General features: G+C 37.0%; 1 protein-coding gene across 9 annotated transcripts in view; it reads right to left on the bottom strand.

Moving 5' to 3' along the window:
- The window catches only part of Dock3 (dedicator of cytokinesis 3), a 561,871-nt gene that overhangs the window by 426,915 nt on the left and 118,746 nt on the right, over positions 1 to 16,210 (bottom strand). For all 9 annotated transcript variants that reach the window (XM_074059333.1, XM_074059340.1, XM_074059334.1 and 6 more), the window contains exon 2: positions 12,339 to 12,422. In XM_074059333.1, coding sequence (XP_073915434.1) covers positions 12,339 to 12,422 — 84 coding nt within the window. The remainder of the gene's footprint in view (positions 1 to 12,338; positions 12,423 to 16,210) is intronic.

Raw genomic sequence — 16,210 nt, 5'->3', positions numbered from 1 at the left:
TTAGAATGGCCACCATCAGGAACACAAACAGCAACAAATGTTGGTGAGGATGGGGAGAGGAGGAATGAACCTCATAGACTGCTGGTGGGAATGTAAATTAGTACAACCACTATGGAAAACAGTATGGAGGCTCCTTGAAAAACTAAAAATAGAACTGCCATATGATCCAGCAATTCCAATCCTAGAGATTTACCAAAACAAATGTAAGTCAGGTAACAATAAAGGCACCTGCACACTCATGTTTATTGCAGCACTGTTCACAATACAAAGCTATGGAAACAACCAAGATACCCACTACCGATGATTAAGAAAAAGTAGTATTTATATACAATGGAATTTTATTCAGCCACAAAGACGAATGAAATTTTGTCATTTGTAGGTAAATGGGTGGAACTGGAGAACATCATCTTAAGTGAAATTAGTCAGGTTCAGAAGGCCAAAAGCTGCATGTTTTCTCTCATATGTACAAATACAAAAGTACAACATTATTATGACAAATGTAACAACATTATAAAAAAACCAGGTCACTCTTGGGGGAAGTCACATACGAGAGGGAGAAGGTAAAAGATGAAAGTTAAAAAGGTGAATATGGTTGATGTACTCTCTATTCAAGAATGAATATAGAATTTTTAACTCTGTTGAAATCGCCATAAGAAGGGGACTAAGGTACAAAGAAGAAATATAGAGGAGCTAAACCAAGTCAGGTTATAATACATATATACATAGAAATGTCACAAGGAAATTCCCTTCATAGCTATCTTAAACAAAAATGTCTTTTTTTTTGCAATTATAAAATTGGAGAATAGGAGGGCAGAACAGGTCCTGCCTTGAAAAGGGGCGGGGGTTCCAGTGAGGGGGGAGGAGTGGGGAAAGGGTGTGGGAGAGAGAATATAGTGCAAATACTGTGTACACATAAATGTAAATGGAAAAATGATACCTGTTGAAATTATTCCAGGAATGGGGGGAGGAGGAGATAAAGGAGAATGGTAGAGGGGGTGATTTCAAGTATAATATATCTTATATATTAACTGTTGTTAATGCCACAATAGACTCCCACCCAGCACAATAAAAAAAATAAATGGTTATTTTTAAAAAGTCAATAGCTCAGACCTCTGTATAGAAGGCATACACATTGCATTGGTCTTTTAAACTAACATGTTCTAACATAAATGTATCTCTACATATCTGTCCATCAAACAGACAAGCATTCTTTGCAGGCAGAGATAACCATAGCATTGTACTTTTGTATAAAAGCCAGGCCAAAGAGGATCTGCACAATTACATAATTCTCACCCAGAACAATACTAAAAGTATTCCACTAATGTACTGGAGTCCTTTACTCACTGCCTGCTTAGAACATTCATTCATGATATTTTCTTGAACTCAAAATAGTGTAAAAATATTTCCTGCACTATTTTTGTGTTTAATATTAGGCATTCACTATAAGCTAAATTTTTCATCTTATCATCTGTCTTTTTTTTTATGGTACTGGGGTTTTGAACTAAGAGTATTTTGGGATATGCCCTAGTCCTTTTTGCTTTAGTTGTTTTTGAAATAGGGTCCTGTGTTTTTACCTGAGCAGGCCTAGACCACAATCCTAGTTAAGCTTCCCATGTAGCTGGAATGACAGGCACATGCCAACAGGCCCAGCTACTGGTTGAAATAGGGCTTCACCAACTTTTTGGTCAGGCTTGCCTTGAACTTCAATCCTTCTGATCAATGCCTCCCAAGTGATATAAGCTGTCAGTTTTTAAAGAAACAATACAGAATTAAGTATAATAATCAGAAAGGCAGGTGCAATGGTATGTGTATAATATAAGTACTACCCGAGGATTCACTATGATAAAGGCTTAGTTCCCCAAGGGTGGTACCAGAAAGTGTTATGACCTTTAACAGATGGAAGAAGCATGTCCTCAAAAGAGGTTTACGGGACCCCAGTTCGGATCTCTTTTCACTTTCCCTCTTGCTCTCGCTCTTGCTCTTTCTCTCTTCTCTGGCTTAAGATGTGACCACAAGCTCCTACATGCACTGCTGCCACAATGTGCTACCCTCACCAGAAGCCAAACCAATGGGGCGTGATATTGGACTTGAACCTCCAAACTTATGAGCTAACTAAACCTTTTTTCTTTATAAAGTTTGTTGCCTCAGTATTTCATTGTAATAATGCAGAGGTGAATAATAACAGCAGATGCAAAAGGAGAACTATATTTAAATATTTAAGGGAAAAGAAAAATAAATCCTGAAAGAAAACTTTGGTATCAAATACAAGCCTAGTCAGTAATTAAATAACTCAAAATGTATACATTCAATTCAATATTAATTTTAGATTTCAGCTTTAAAAAGTACAGAAACACAATTGTTTAAAAAAGTGCATAGAACACAATTATTTAATGTTGGGGTTAACAGTGAGGACAGCAATGTTAGGACCAGACCCCCTCCCTCCTTGTAGATGGCTTATTAGAAACTCCCCATCCAACCCCAAAGACTGACAAAGGGACAGCTGCTAACCTTTATCTCCCCAGATGGGTGACAAGGACAGTTGAGCAGACAGTGACCTAACTACAACTTATCTTTCTTGGTTGCCTAGCAATGGTATTCCTTCATGACCTTCCTGGTTCTTTTCCACTAGCCCCCTATATCAGCTCAAGGTTGTATGTGGGAATGGGCTCTAGTTCTCTTGCTGGGGTCCCCCTCCACAAGGCTCCTGCCTGAACAATAAACCCTGTGCTGGTGTTTGAGTTGTCTCACTGCCTCTTCCATGCCTCTTTGATTTCTAACATTAAACATTACATGAAACACATAAATAATTGTGTTACTTTTACCTCAATAAAAGTTAAAAAAACAACAACAACAACAACAAAAAAAAAAAACTAGGTGCCAGCAGTTTACACCTGCAATCCTATCTACTCAGGAGACAGAGATCAGGAGGATCACAGTTCGAAGCCAGCCCAGGCAAATAGTTTGCCCAGACCCTATCTCGAAAATACTCAACACACACAAAAAAAAGAGGCTGGCAGAGTGGCTCAAGTGGTAAGAGCAACTGCTTAGCAAGTATGAGGCCCTGAGTTCAGACCCCAGTGCCACCAAAAAAAAGTTTTAAAATTAATTAATTGATTGATTAATGCACATAGCCTAGGAAAAAGATTATTTAGATGAAAGTAGGCAAAAACCACTAGAATTTACAGACAGAGAGAAAACCAAACAGAAAACAGATCCTAATTCCTGCTACAACCTGGGTAGCCAGTACAATGGCATAAGGTTTCTAAACCCTGTGCAGAACACTGAAGGGTTTGTTTTCAAAATAACTATCTAGTCGAGGAGAAAAAGATTTAAGGATAATGGTATTTGGATTGAGGCAGAGACTTTAATGAAATGCAGATGTAAAGATAGTCACTAGATCAGCTATCAGTGTCACAAAATACATGTGTCAAAACCCACTAATCACAGCCAAAGAAGTCACAGTTAATTTGTGGGGGACAAGAGAGGATAAAGAGGGTGAATATGATAAAATACATTGTATCTATGTATGAAAATGTCATAATGAAACACATTTTGTACAATTAAAAAAAACCTGTATATTAAAAAGACCACTTGAAAATAAATTCAACACTGTACAATAAACTAATATCCTAAGGCATCAAGAGAAGGCTATTCCTTAAGAAGGTTCCCACATAAAAAGAAGAGTACTAGATGTGTGGCTCAAGTGGTAGAGCACCTGCCTAGCAAGTGCAAGGCCCTGAGTTCAACTACCAGTACCACCAAAAAAAATGGGTGGAAGAGATTTTCATCCCAACTGATAGGTAAATCTTAACATAGAAACATAGGAAATATGAAAATATAATGTAACATGACTCCTCTAAAATTTATTAACTTTAGTAATGAGTTTCAAAGACACTGAAGTAGATGAAATACAGGAGAAACAATTCAAAAGAATGATTTTTAAAATGATCAATGAATTCAAAGAGAACACAAATGAATACAAAGAGATTAAAGAAGACATTGCAGGATATGAAAGCACAGTTTAGTAAAGTGATAAAGATTTTAAGGTGGGCACAGTGTCTCACATCTGTAATATCAACTACTTAGGAAGTGGAAATCAGGAGGATCATGGTTTGAGAACAGCTCAGGCAAAAAAGTCACTGAGACTCTATCTCAACAAATAAACCAGGCATGGTGGTGCACACCTGTGATCCCAGCTAGGCTAGAGATGTAAATACAAAGACTGAGGTCCGAGGCGGGACCAGGGTAAAACACAAGACCCTATCTAAAAAAGCTAAAGCAAAAAAGGGGTTAGAGTATGGTTCAAGTGTTAGAGTGCTCACCTAGCAAGCATGAGGGCCTTGAGTTCATATGCCAGTACCTCCAACAAAAGAAAAGAAATTCCAAAAAAAGAACCAAACCAAACCAAAGCTTGGAAAGGAAATGTGAAAAGCTAAATAAATCAAATATTAAAATTCAGTAGAAAGCCTCATCAAATAGGCTAAATCAAGTGGAAGAAAGAATACCACAACTAAAGGGACCAATATGCAGGATTGTTAATAGGCAACACACTGCATGTCTCTGTGAATCAGAAAAAAAAGTCTCAAGTATATGGCTGCAAGGAGAGGTGGGCATGTTTGTAAGCTAGGAAGAGGGCACCAGAAAAGGGACAGATAGTAGCTAGTTTTGGTATTTTTTAAAAATACCAAACTCTAAAACAGAGCAAATACCCTGTTTGGAGGAAGCCCAGAACCGCCACATGGATCTGATCCATTCCACAACCATCAGCCTTGTTTCTAAAACTCTTCTGTTTTGATGTAACCCTGGGAAAAGCCACCTTCACGGGCCACCCATGAACAAAACATCGGCATGGAGGGCTAAGCACAAGTTGGCAAACTTTGACCAGTCCCCAGACAAAAGCCAACAGGCATTTATGCACAAAAAGGCTGAACAAACAAGCGAGAAGGGGTGAAACAGTTTCTGAGGGCCACCACCCAGCCAAGCCCAGCATGCAGATGCAAATACTTCTAACCCCCAAGAAAACTTTTGGCTAAGTGGACTGATTCAAGACCCCCACATGTGGCCCCAGAATAGGTGGGAGAAGCCACTCAGCATCTGGGTTTCTACCCCAAAACAAAAGAAGGGCATGGAAGCAAGCAGACCAACTGGCTAGAGTTCAGCATCTGGGTCTCTACCCCAAGATAAGGAAAGGCACAGAAGCAAGCAGGCCAACTGGCTCAAGCTCAGTATCTGTGTCTCTACTCCCAAGACAAGGAAGGACACAGAAGGAAAACAGCTAGCTGTCTGGAGCCCTAAACCTACTGACCAACTCAGCAGTGCAGTTATATACCTAACTGACAGGAGCTATTCTACCCTCACTCTCTGAACAAAATAATAAACGGAAGGCCTAGTTGGAAAAGGGGAAAAAGCTTGCCCTTGATAAGCCATAGCAGCCACTGGATTCCTGAGTCAGGCAAAACTGTGGGCTTTGAGAGTGGCAGAGTGCTTTCTGACCTACTGGCTGTGCTCAGGGACCCCATGAGCCATTCCCCAACTGCTAATTCACATGCTTAGAACCACCCACCTAAACCCTAGCAGAGTAGCCAAATCCCTGGGAATCACTACTATACCACAACACCTGACAATCCTGAGCACTGAGGGACCAGGAGTAAATACAACAGGATTACTATAGACACAAAGCTGAGGACCAGAGATTGGAGGAAAGCACCAATTATGATACAGCCCACCAGAATACACTCTTCTCCTCAATAAGGAAGAAATGACTTTAAAATTTTTTCAATTCTTTTATCTCTTTTATATATTATCACCTTTTTTCTTTCTTATTACTTTCCTACACTATTCTACTGATGATTTATTCTACCTCCTCCTTTTATTACTCTTGACATTTTCATCCTTTTGGAATCTCTTAGAATCCACAATAACTGCACTATATTCCTGCATACTAATATTTTGTTTACCTGCTGCCCTCTCACTTCACTCCCCTTTTCCCCATCTTCTTTCTATTTCTTCCCTCATCCCACTCAATTTTTAATGCCTAATTTGTAACTCCTACACAAATAATTTTTATTTTTTAACCCCTACTGTAAAATATAAGAACACCAGTCCACTTCATATATAATGTGATTGGTTATATAAAAAAAATGTTGCCAATGGTATTTTACTTCATTTAAGCATCTGCTTTGCTACTGAATTGGTGAACTTGTTATTACTGAGTTATACCCCCAGACCAATGATGAGAAATGGCACAGCAACCCTGACACTACACCCAGTCAATAGAAAGACTTTAGGTGACTAAAACCCCAACCAATGAATTGGCGTCAGATGAACAAATCTCAATATAGAAATACACTGAACATGAAAAAGCAAGACAATATGAAATCTCAAAAGTTAACAACAGACCTGATAGCATGGCAAAAGTGGTAGAGTACCTGTCTAGCTAAAGTATGAAGCCCAGTACCACCAAAAAAATTTTTTAACTCAACAACCACAGAACAAGGAACTGAATGATAATGAAACCTCAAATTTTGAGTTCAAAAGAATAAGAATGCCCAATGAAATTAAAACGACATGTACAAACCCCTCAATGAAATCAAAGACAAATAAATGGCTAAATGAATTAAAAGAGAATATAAATAAACAACCAAATGAATTCAAAAAGGGTACAACTAAGCAGCTAAATGAACTCAAGGATGATACAAATAAAAAGCTAAATGAAATAAGGAAGAAAATGCAATCCAGTGTATGTCTTTGGCTCTTTTGTTAAAGATCAGATGGTTGTAGCCATGTGGTTTCATTTCTGGATCTTCTATTCTATCCCATTGATCTTCATGTCCATTTTTTTGCCAGTACCATGCTGTTTTCGTTACTATGGCTCTGTAGTCTAATTTGAAGTCTAATATTGTGACTCCTGCAGCATTGCTCTTTTTGCTAAGGATTACTTTTGCTATTCAGGGTCTTTCATGCTTCTATATGAATTCTAGGATTGATTTTTATAATTCTGTGAAGAATGACACTGAGATTTTGATAGGCATTGCATTGAATCTGTAGATCACTTTTGATAGTATAGCCATTTTCACAATATTAATTCTGCCAAACCATAAACATGAGAGGTCTTTCCATCTTCTGGTGTCTTCTTTATTTTTATAGTTTTCATTGTAGAGGTCATTCACCTCCTTGGTTAAGTTTATACCTAGGAATTTTTTGAGACTATTGTGAATGGAATTGTTTTCCTGGTTTCTTTCTCAGCCTGTTCATTGCTGCTCTACAGAAAAGCTACTGATTTTTGTATATTGATTTCATACCCTGCTACGTTGCCAAAAGCGTTTATCAGATCGAAGAGTTTTTGGTGGAATCTTTGGGGTCTTTTAAGTATAGAATCATATCATCTGCAAATGAGGTTAATTTGACTTCTTCCTGGAAGCTTTTTGAGTCCCTTTTATTATTTCTCTTGCCCTAGGTTTGGCTAGGAATTCCAGTACTATACTGAATAAGAGTAGGGAGAGTGGACACTCTTGTCTCATTCTTATTTAAGAGTAAACAATTTCAGTTTTTCTACATTTAGAATGATGTTGGCTGTAGATTTGTCATATGTAATATATATGACAATATATGTATTATATTGAGGCACATTTCACTTCTAGTTTCTATCCAAGAGTTGCAGAATACCCAGTTTTTTCATTAGCTTGTTGAACTATCTCAAAAATAGATATTTCAGGCCCTAAAGAAACACCAGACAAATAGAAAAAACTGAAATAATTTCTTGCATCTTATCAATATACAACAGAATAAAACTAGAAATCAACAACTGGAAAAAACAAAACTATACAAATGCATGATTATTGAGCAATGCACTTCTAATGAGCAGTGGATCATTGAAAAAAATATAGGGGAGTTTTTTTAAGTCACAGAATCCAATTAAAAGGAAAACAAAACACACTAGGATCTGTCAGATACAGCAAAGAGAGTTCTAAAAGGGAAGTTTAAAATTATGAATGCCTACATTTAAAAAAGAGAGATCTCAAATAAAGAATCTAATCATGCATATCTCAAGATATTAGGAACAATAATGCAAAAATCAGTAAAAAAAAGTGAAAGAATAAAAATATAAGCCAAAATAAATGAAATAGAGATTAAAAGAAGAATGCAAACAATCAATGAAACAAAGAGTTGGTTCTTTGAAAAGATAAATATAATTGGCAAATCCTTAGCCAAATTAACCAAAAAGAAATGAAGAGGAGACCAAATAAAATTTGAGGTAAGCTTAACTTTTTTTTTTTGTGGTACTGGGCATTGAACTTGGGGCCTCACACTTGCTAGGCAGTCACTCCATCTTCCCTAAACTTTAAGGTAAAAAGGAGGCTTTACAAAAGATATCGCAGAGGATCATTAGGGAGTACTTTTGAAAAACTGTATTTTAATAAACTGGAAAATCTACAACAAATGAAAGAATTTCTAGACACAGATGACCAACCAATATTGAACCAAGAGAATATAGACAAATCAAAAACAATCAATGAGACTGAACAAGTAATAAAAGTCTCCGAACAAAGAAAAGCTTAGGACTAAAAAAGAATCACTGATGATTTTTATCAAACTTTTTTTTGGTGATACTGAAGTCTGAATTCATGGCCTTGTACTTACTAGAAGGGTGTTCTACCACTTCAGTCATACCCCAGCCCATTTTTGATTTAGTTATTTTTCAGATGGGGTCTTGCATTTCTGCCCTAGGACCAGATTCAGACAATCATTACCTATACCATTCCACATAGCTGGGGTTACAGACACATGCTATCACTCCTGGCTTGTTGGTTGAGATGGGGGGGGGTCTCACTAGGTTTTTGCCCAGGCTGTCCTTAAATCACAATCCTTCCCATCTCTAGCTCCTGAGCAGCTGAGATTACAGGTATGAACTACCATGTCTGGCCAATTTTTATCTGAATTTTTAAACATAAAATAATACTTTCCTCACACTAATCCATAAGAGAGAAAGGAGAAGAACACAATCTACAAATCCATAAAACAGAAAGGAGAAAAACACAATCTACAAATCAAGCACTGCTCTTGTATCAAAGCCTAATAAGGACTTTTCAAAAAAAGAAAACTATACACCAATATCCTTGATAAACATATACACATAAAATCCTCAATAAAATAGTTTAAAATCCATTCAATAACACATTAAAAAGATTATATTCCACAATCAAGTTGGTTTCATTCTAGAGAAGCAAGGATGGCTCAGCATATGCAAATCAACAAATGTCATACAGTACATAAATACAATCAGCACAAAAATATGATTGTCAATAGATGCACAAAAAGCCTTCTGTAAAAAATTCAACATCCTTTAATAAAAAAAAATGTGAAGAAACTAGGTATAGAAGGACGATACCTATAAACATGACAAACCTACAGTCAAACTTACATTGAATGGGGAAAAACTGAAAGCTTTTCTTCTAAAATCCAGAATGAAATGAAGGGGTCTACTTTCTCTAGTCCTCTCAACATAACACTTAAAATCTGACCCACAGAAATTAGGCAAAGGAAAGAAAGAAAAAGGGAATAAATATAAGAGGAGGAGGAAGTGAAATTATCCATTTGCAGATGATATGATAATATACTTAGGAAACTCAAAAGCCTTCCAACCATAAGACTCTTAGAACTGATAAATTCAGCAAAAGAGCAGTATACAAAATCAATATACAAAAATTAGTAGCTTTTCTATAAACCAAAAATGAACTCACTGAAGAAATCAGGAAAACTATTCCATTCTCTGTAGCTCAGAATAAAATAAAGTTAAAATTAAATACCTAAGAATAAACCTAACCACAGAAATAAAAACCCCTGTATAATAAAAATTTAAAAATAAAGAAAGGAATTGAAGAAAACACTTGAAGATGCAAAGATTTCCCATGTTCATGCACTGGGACAATTAATATTGTTTAAATGGCAATTTATCAAAAATGATATATAAATTCAAAATAACCCCCATAAAAAATTTCACTGACATTATTTACAGAACTAGAAAAAATAATCCAAAACTTCATATGGAAGCAGAAGACATCAAATACTCAAAGTAATCCTGGGGACCCCATAATACCTAATTTCAAAATATATTACAAAGATGGTATCAAAAGCAGCATAGTACTGGTATTAAAACATACACATAGATCAGTGGAACAGAATACAGCACACAGAAATAAACAGCCACATCTACAGTCATCTGATTCTCAACAAAGCTGCCAAAAACATTATTTCTCATCCTGTATCAAGAAGAATTAACCTAGAAGGTAACACAGATGCACAGGAAATCAATGTGAGTCAACTCCCTGTATAGCTATCCTTATCTCAATTAGCAAAAACACCTGGTCCTTCCTATTATTGCTTATACTCTCTCTACAACAAAATTAGAGATAAGGGCAAAATAGTTTCTGCCGGGTATAGAGGAGGTGGGGGAGAGAGAGACGGGGGGCTAAGGGAGGGGGTGTGAAGAGGGGGGAGAAATGACCCAAACATTGTATGCACATATGAATAATAAATAAATAAATAAATAGATAAAATATACAATAGATCAAATGGACCTAGTTGATGTCTACAGAACATTTCATCCAAATTCTACACAATATACATTCTTCTCAGCAGCCCATGGAACCTTCTCCAAAATAGATCATATCCTAGGGCACAAAGCAAGCCTCAGCAAACATAAGAAAATAGAAATTATACCATGCATTCTATCTGATCACAATGCAATAAAACTAGAACTCAACAACAAAAGTAAAGACAAAAAACATGCAAACAGCTGGAAACTGAATAACTCATTGCTTAATGAACAATGGGTCACTGATGAAATGAAAGAGGAAATTAAAAAGTTCCTGGAAGTCAATGAAAATGAAAACACAACCTACCAGAACCTATGGGACATGGCAAAGGCAGTCCTGAGAGGAAAGTTTATAGCCATGAGTGCATATATTAAAAAGACTGAAAGATCCCAAAACAATGACCTAATGATACATCTCAAACTCCTAGAAAAACAAGAACAAGCAAATCCCAAAACAAATAGAAGGAGAGAAATAATAAAAATACGAGCTGAAATCAATGAAATAGAAGCCAGAAAAACCATACAAAAAATTAATGAAACAAAAAGTTGGTTCTTTGAAAAACTAAACAAGATCGACAGACCCCTGGCAAACCTGACTAAAATGAGGAGAGAAAAAACCCAAATTAGTAGAATCAGGAATGCAAAAGGGGAGATAAAAAAAATCAAGTCAAAATGGATTCAAAGACTTTAATGGAGTACCTGAAACTTTGCAACTATCAAAATGGATTCAAAGACTTTAATGGAGTACCTGAATCTTTGCAACAAGAGAATAATAGGGAGGACATTTAAACAAAGCATGATATATACGTGTATAGAAATGTCACAGAAATCCATTAATGTGCACAATTATTATGAGTTAATAATTATAATAAAAATATACAAGGAAAAACAAAATTCCCTTCTCTTCTTTTGCTAAGACTTTTTATCAAGAAGGGATGCTGATTTATACTTCTGTTTTAAGAAAAGTTAAAATGAGCACTGACCTAGACATCACTTTCCAGAAAAGTGTACTCTCAAACATATGGTTTCTGGGTCATGGTAGGCTGCACTTACTCCCACACCATCTTAACAGTAGCCCAACTGTATCAGAGGTCCACTCCACATGCATTGTCTCCATATTCACGTCACAACAATTCTAATCATGCTGAACTGCTAGACTAGGCTACTCAAGTTATACCCCATGGTATCAAATTTTCTGAATGCTCTGATTCTACGTGATTTCCCTAACTTTATTGTCCCATAAATGTTGTTGATTTTACTGCACAATGTTGAAGAATTTGATATATTTCAAGAAGGCATAAATGCTATAGTAAAAATGCATATATATGTCACAGAAGAGGATAGTCAAGCCAAAGATCACTTTTGACCTAATTTATAGCTTAAGATTATGCCTAGTCAATCTGAAACACAAAAATGAAAAAATGAACTGATTACAATTCATCTGAATGCAGATAAACATGGGTACATTATCTATTTGTAGTAACTCAAAATAATCATTTGACAAAATATGTAAAATTCAAGTTCTGACAGCTAACAATTAAACTATCTAATTGCTGCTACTACATTAAGGCAAAAAAAAACCCACACCTTCATGTGAACAGACATCAGGAAAGATTTTATAACATTAGTTAATAATGTCATTAACTAGGACTTCAAAATGCTAATAAGCTATTAGCATAAATGATATACGGTATTTCCACTAATATTTGATCACTAGTTATATACTTAGTAGGTCCACACTTACCTTCACATTTTTCAAGAATCTGGACTGTTTCTCCAATTTCTAAGACCAATCCTTGAGGGACAGATCCACGAAAGCTGCATATCACTAGAAAAAGTAAGAGTAAGTATATAAATTAGCATTTTTAAATACTTAGGGTCAGAGTCATTGCATTAAGCACTAAATTTTCTTCAATATATCTTTCCTTACTAATTCCTTTTTCTAACATGCAAACCTCTTTCAACACAGTTAATATTTTTAAAGGTATATTAAGTAGTTCAGGACAGGGAAGTTCATTACAGCAAAATTATTACTCTTGAGCAGTGTATGCATATGTGCATGCATGAAAACATGTCTATAAACAGAGTCTTTCTGTCCCTCATGTGGCTTTTTTGGGCAAGTGTATATCCATTACTTAAGAAAAATTAAGAATGGGAACATCTTTCCTACTATAAACAGACATTTAAATCCAGATATTTGAGTAAGGCACCAAAAAGACAAACAGAAAGCTGCTTTGGTTTGTATATAAACCAAAAATCAGCCCTCAAAAAAGGCTCATGTGTTGAAGGCTCAGTTCTCAATCCTTTCGGAAAGTGATTGGATGAGGACTCTGACTGCATCAATGAATTCATCTACTGGTGGATTCATAATCTGATGGCATTACTGTGAGGGGATGTAAATGTTGGGAAGTAGGGCCTAGTTGCAGGAAGTAGGTCACTGGGGCCATGCCATTGAAGGATGTATCTTGTCCCCTGCACCTTCCTCTTTAATTCTTTTTAATTTTTATTGTTTTATTATTCATACGTGCATGCAAGGCTTGGGTCATTTCTCCCCCCTGCCCCCACCCCCTCCCTTACCATCCACTCCGCCCCCTCCCTCTCACCCAACCCCCTCGATACCAGCAGAAACTATTTTGCCCTTATCTCTAATTTTGTTGTAGAGAGAGTATAATCAATAATAGGAAGGAACAAGGGTTTTTGCTAGTTGAGATAAGTGCTATACAGGGAGTTGACTCACATTAATTTCCTGTGTATGTGTGTTACCTTCTAGGCTAATTCTTTTTGATCTAACCTTTTCTCTAGGTCCTGGTCCCCTTCTCCTATTGGCCTCAGTTGCTTTTAAGGTATCTGCTTTAGTTTCTCTGTGTTGAGGGCAACAAATGCTAGCTAATTTTTTAGGTGTCTTACCTATCCTCGTATCTCCCTTGTGAGCTCTCGCTTTTATCTTGTGATCAAAGTTCAAATCCCCTTGTTGTGTTTGCCCTTGATCTAATGTCCGCATATGAGGGAGAACATATGATTTTTGGTCTTTGGGGCCAGGCTAACCTTACTCAGAATGATGTTCTCCAATTCCATCCATTTACCAGCAAATGATAACATTTCATTCTTCTTCATGGCTGCATAAAATTCCATTGTGTATAGATACCACATTTTCTTGATCCATTTGTCAGCAGGGGGGCATCTTGGCTGTTTCCATAACTTGGCTATTGTGAATAGTGCTGCAATAAACATGGGTGTGCAGGTGCCTCTGGAGTAACCTGTGTCACAGTCTTTTGGGTATATCCCCAAGAGTGGTATTGCTGGATCAAATGGTAGATCAATGTTTAGCTTTTTAAGTAGCCTCCAATTTTTTTTCCAGAGTGGTTGTACTAGTTTACATTCCCACCAACAGTGTAAGAGGGTTCCTTTTTCCCCCAAATCCTCACCAACACCTGTTGTTAGTGGTGTTGCTAGTTTACTCTTTTATTTCATCAAGGACCCATTTATCATTGAGCATTCTTTTGGTCAGCTTCCAGTTGTTTGCATGTTTTTTACTGCGGGTTTTGTTGTTAATTTCTAGTTTAAATGCTGTTTTTATTGCTATTACTTTGTAATATAGTTTGAAGTCAGGTATTGTGATACCTCCTGCATTGTTCTTTTGACTGAGTATTGCCTTGGCTATTCGTGGCCTCTTGTGTTTCCATATAAATTTAACGGTAGGTTTTTCAATCTCTTTAATGAATGTCATTGGAATTTTGATGGGAATTGCATTAAACATGTAGATTACTTTGGGGAGTATAGACATTTTTACTATGTTGATTCTACCAATCCATGAGCATGGGAGATCTCTCCACTTTCTATAGTCTTCCTCAATCTCTTTCTTCAGAAGTTTATAGTTTTTCTTGTAGAGGTCGTTCACACCTTTTGTTAGGTTTACACCTAGGTTTTTTTTTTTTTTGAGGCTATTGTAAATGGAATTGTTTTCATATATTCTTTTTCATATTCTCTTTCTGCTTCCCGAATGCCATGATGTAAGCAGCCTCTTCTGAAACATACTCTTCCTACTGCAATGATATTCCACCTCACCTCAGGCCTAAAGCAGTGGATCCAACTGCCTTTGGACTGAAACCTCTAAAACTGTAAGACAAAATAAGTCTTTCCTCCTTTTAAATTGTTTCTCTTAGGTATTTGTCATAGCAACAACAAAAAAACTGGACTAACACAGTAGACTTTGTTCAACTGTGATATTAAGAAAAGTCAGACAATCCAGGTGTGGTGGCTCACGCTTGTAATTGCAGCTACTCAGGAGGTAGAACTGCAGTTTAAGGCCAGCCTTGCCAAAAAGGAAATGAGACCCTATCTCAATTGATAAGCCAGATATAATGTTCCCCACCTGGGATCCCAGCTACTCAAGATAATCCATAGGTAGAAGCACCACAGTCTGAGGCCAGCCACATGCAAAAGTATGAGACACTATCTGAAAAATAACTAAAGCAAAGGGGTGTGGCTCACGTGGTACAGCACTTGCCTAGCAAGCCTGAGGCTCTGAGTTCAAACACCAGTACTTCCAAAAGAAAAAGAAAAGTCAAACTAACAAAAGAGAAAACTATATCCCATGGAGAGAAACTAAGAACTGTGATAACTAATAGAGAAGTGACTACAAACCTAAACCATATGGCAAATCAGACAGGTAAAGTAGAGAAAGATATGGAGCATTCTGCAACTTCAATACCAGTTTCCCTGCGGGGGCCAGGGAACCAAGTACCACAACCATAAGGTAAGCCAAGAGTACAATCCACTCCCCATATTAGCAGCTGACTATCAGTTCTGTCTACAGGAAGAATCTACAGCCACACATGTTTTAGGTCCAGTATTGAGATTTGGTTTGACAGTGATTCATCTGTACAAGCTAGCTCTGAAGAAAAAAATACCCATTATATTGCTCAGCAAACTCTCAGAAGACTGTAACTAAAAGCCTTCTATAGAGGGATCTCATTATTAGGTATTAAACCCTCTGAAGACCAGAAAGCAAAAAATGATCTCAATTCAGGATTCCTGTAAAAGCCATGCTGTGTTGAATATGTGAGAGGGGTCATTAGAGACTTTCTTGGCTGAGAGGAGGACCTGACATAAGCCTACCAAGAAATAAAAGCTGCAGAGAGCACAGGCCTATGATTTAAAGGGTAGTCAGCCGTGGGTGGCCCTGCCCTCAGTAAATAGAAGTGAGACCAGTGTGATACCAAAAGGGAGCCAGGTTTGAGTGTACCAAGTTAGAGACTGACAGATCACTTGGTTCCCCAAACACCTTCACCCCAGCACTGAACTCAGTATTTTAATAGCCTTCCAACCTCTGAAGTTTCTCAGGAATATGCACCCCCCCAAGTGCTCAGTCTAGATTTATCCTGGCCAAAAATATGATCAATCAATGTAGCCTACATGCCCCTAAAACATGGTGGGAGAAAAGGACTTGCTGTGTGCCACATTTTTACTGCACAGCTGGCCAAACAGATTGAGAGCCTTGGGACAGAGTAAATACCCACTTAGCTCAGTCTAAACATCACACAAATTAGATTAGCAAAAAGGGCTCACAATGGCAATACTACACCCCTAGGTGTAGTTCAAAAGCCTTCAAAAGCC

Source organism: Castor canadensis, chromosome 17, assembly GCF_047511655.1.
Source record: "Castor canadensis chromosome 17, mCasCan1.hap1v2, whole genome shotgun sequence".
In the NCBI taxonomy this organism is placed as follows: domain Eukaryota; kingdom Metazoa; phylum Chordata; class Mammalia; order Rodentia; family Castoridae; genus Castor; species Castor canadensis.
The sequence above is the reverse complement of the archived record's forward strand: the minus strand, read 5'-3'. Positions and strand labels throughout refer to the sequence as shown.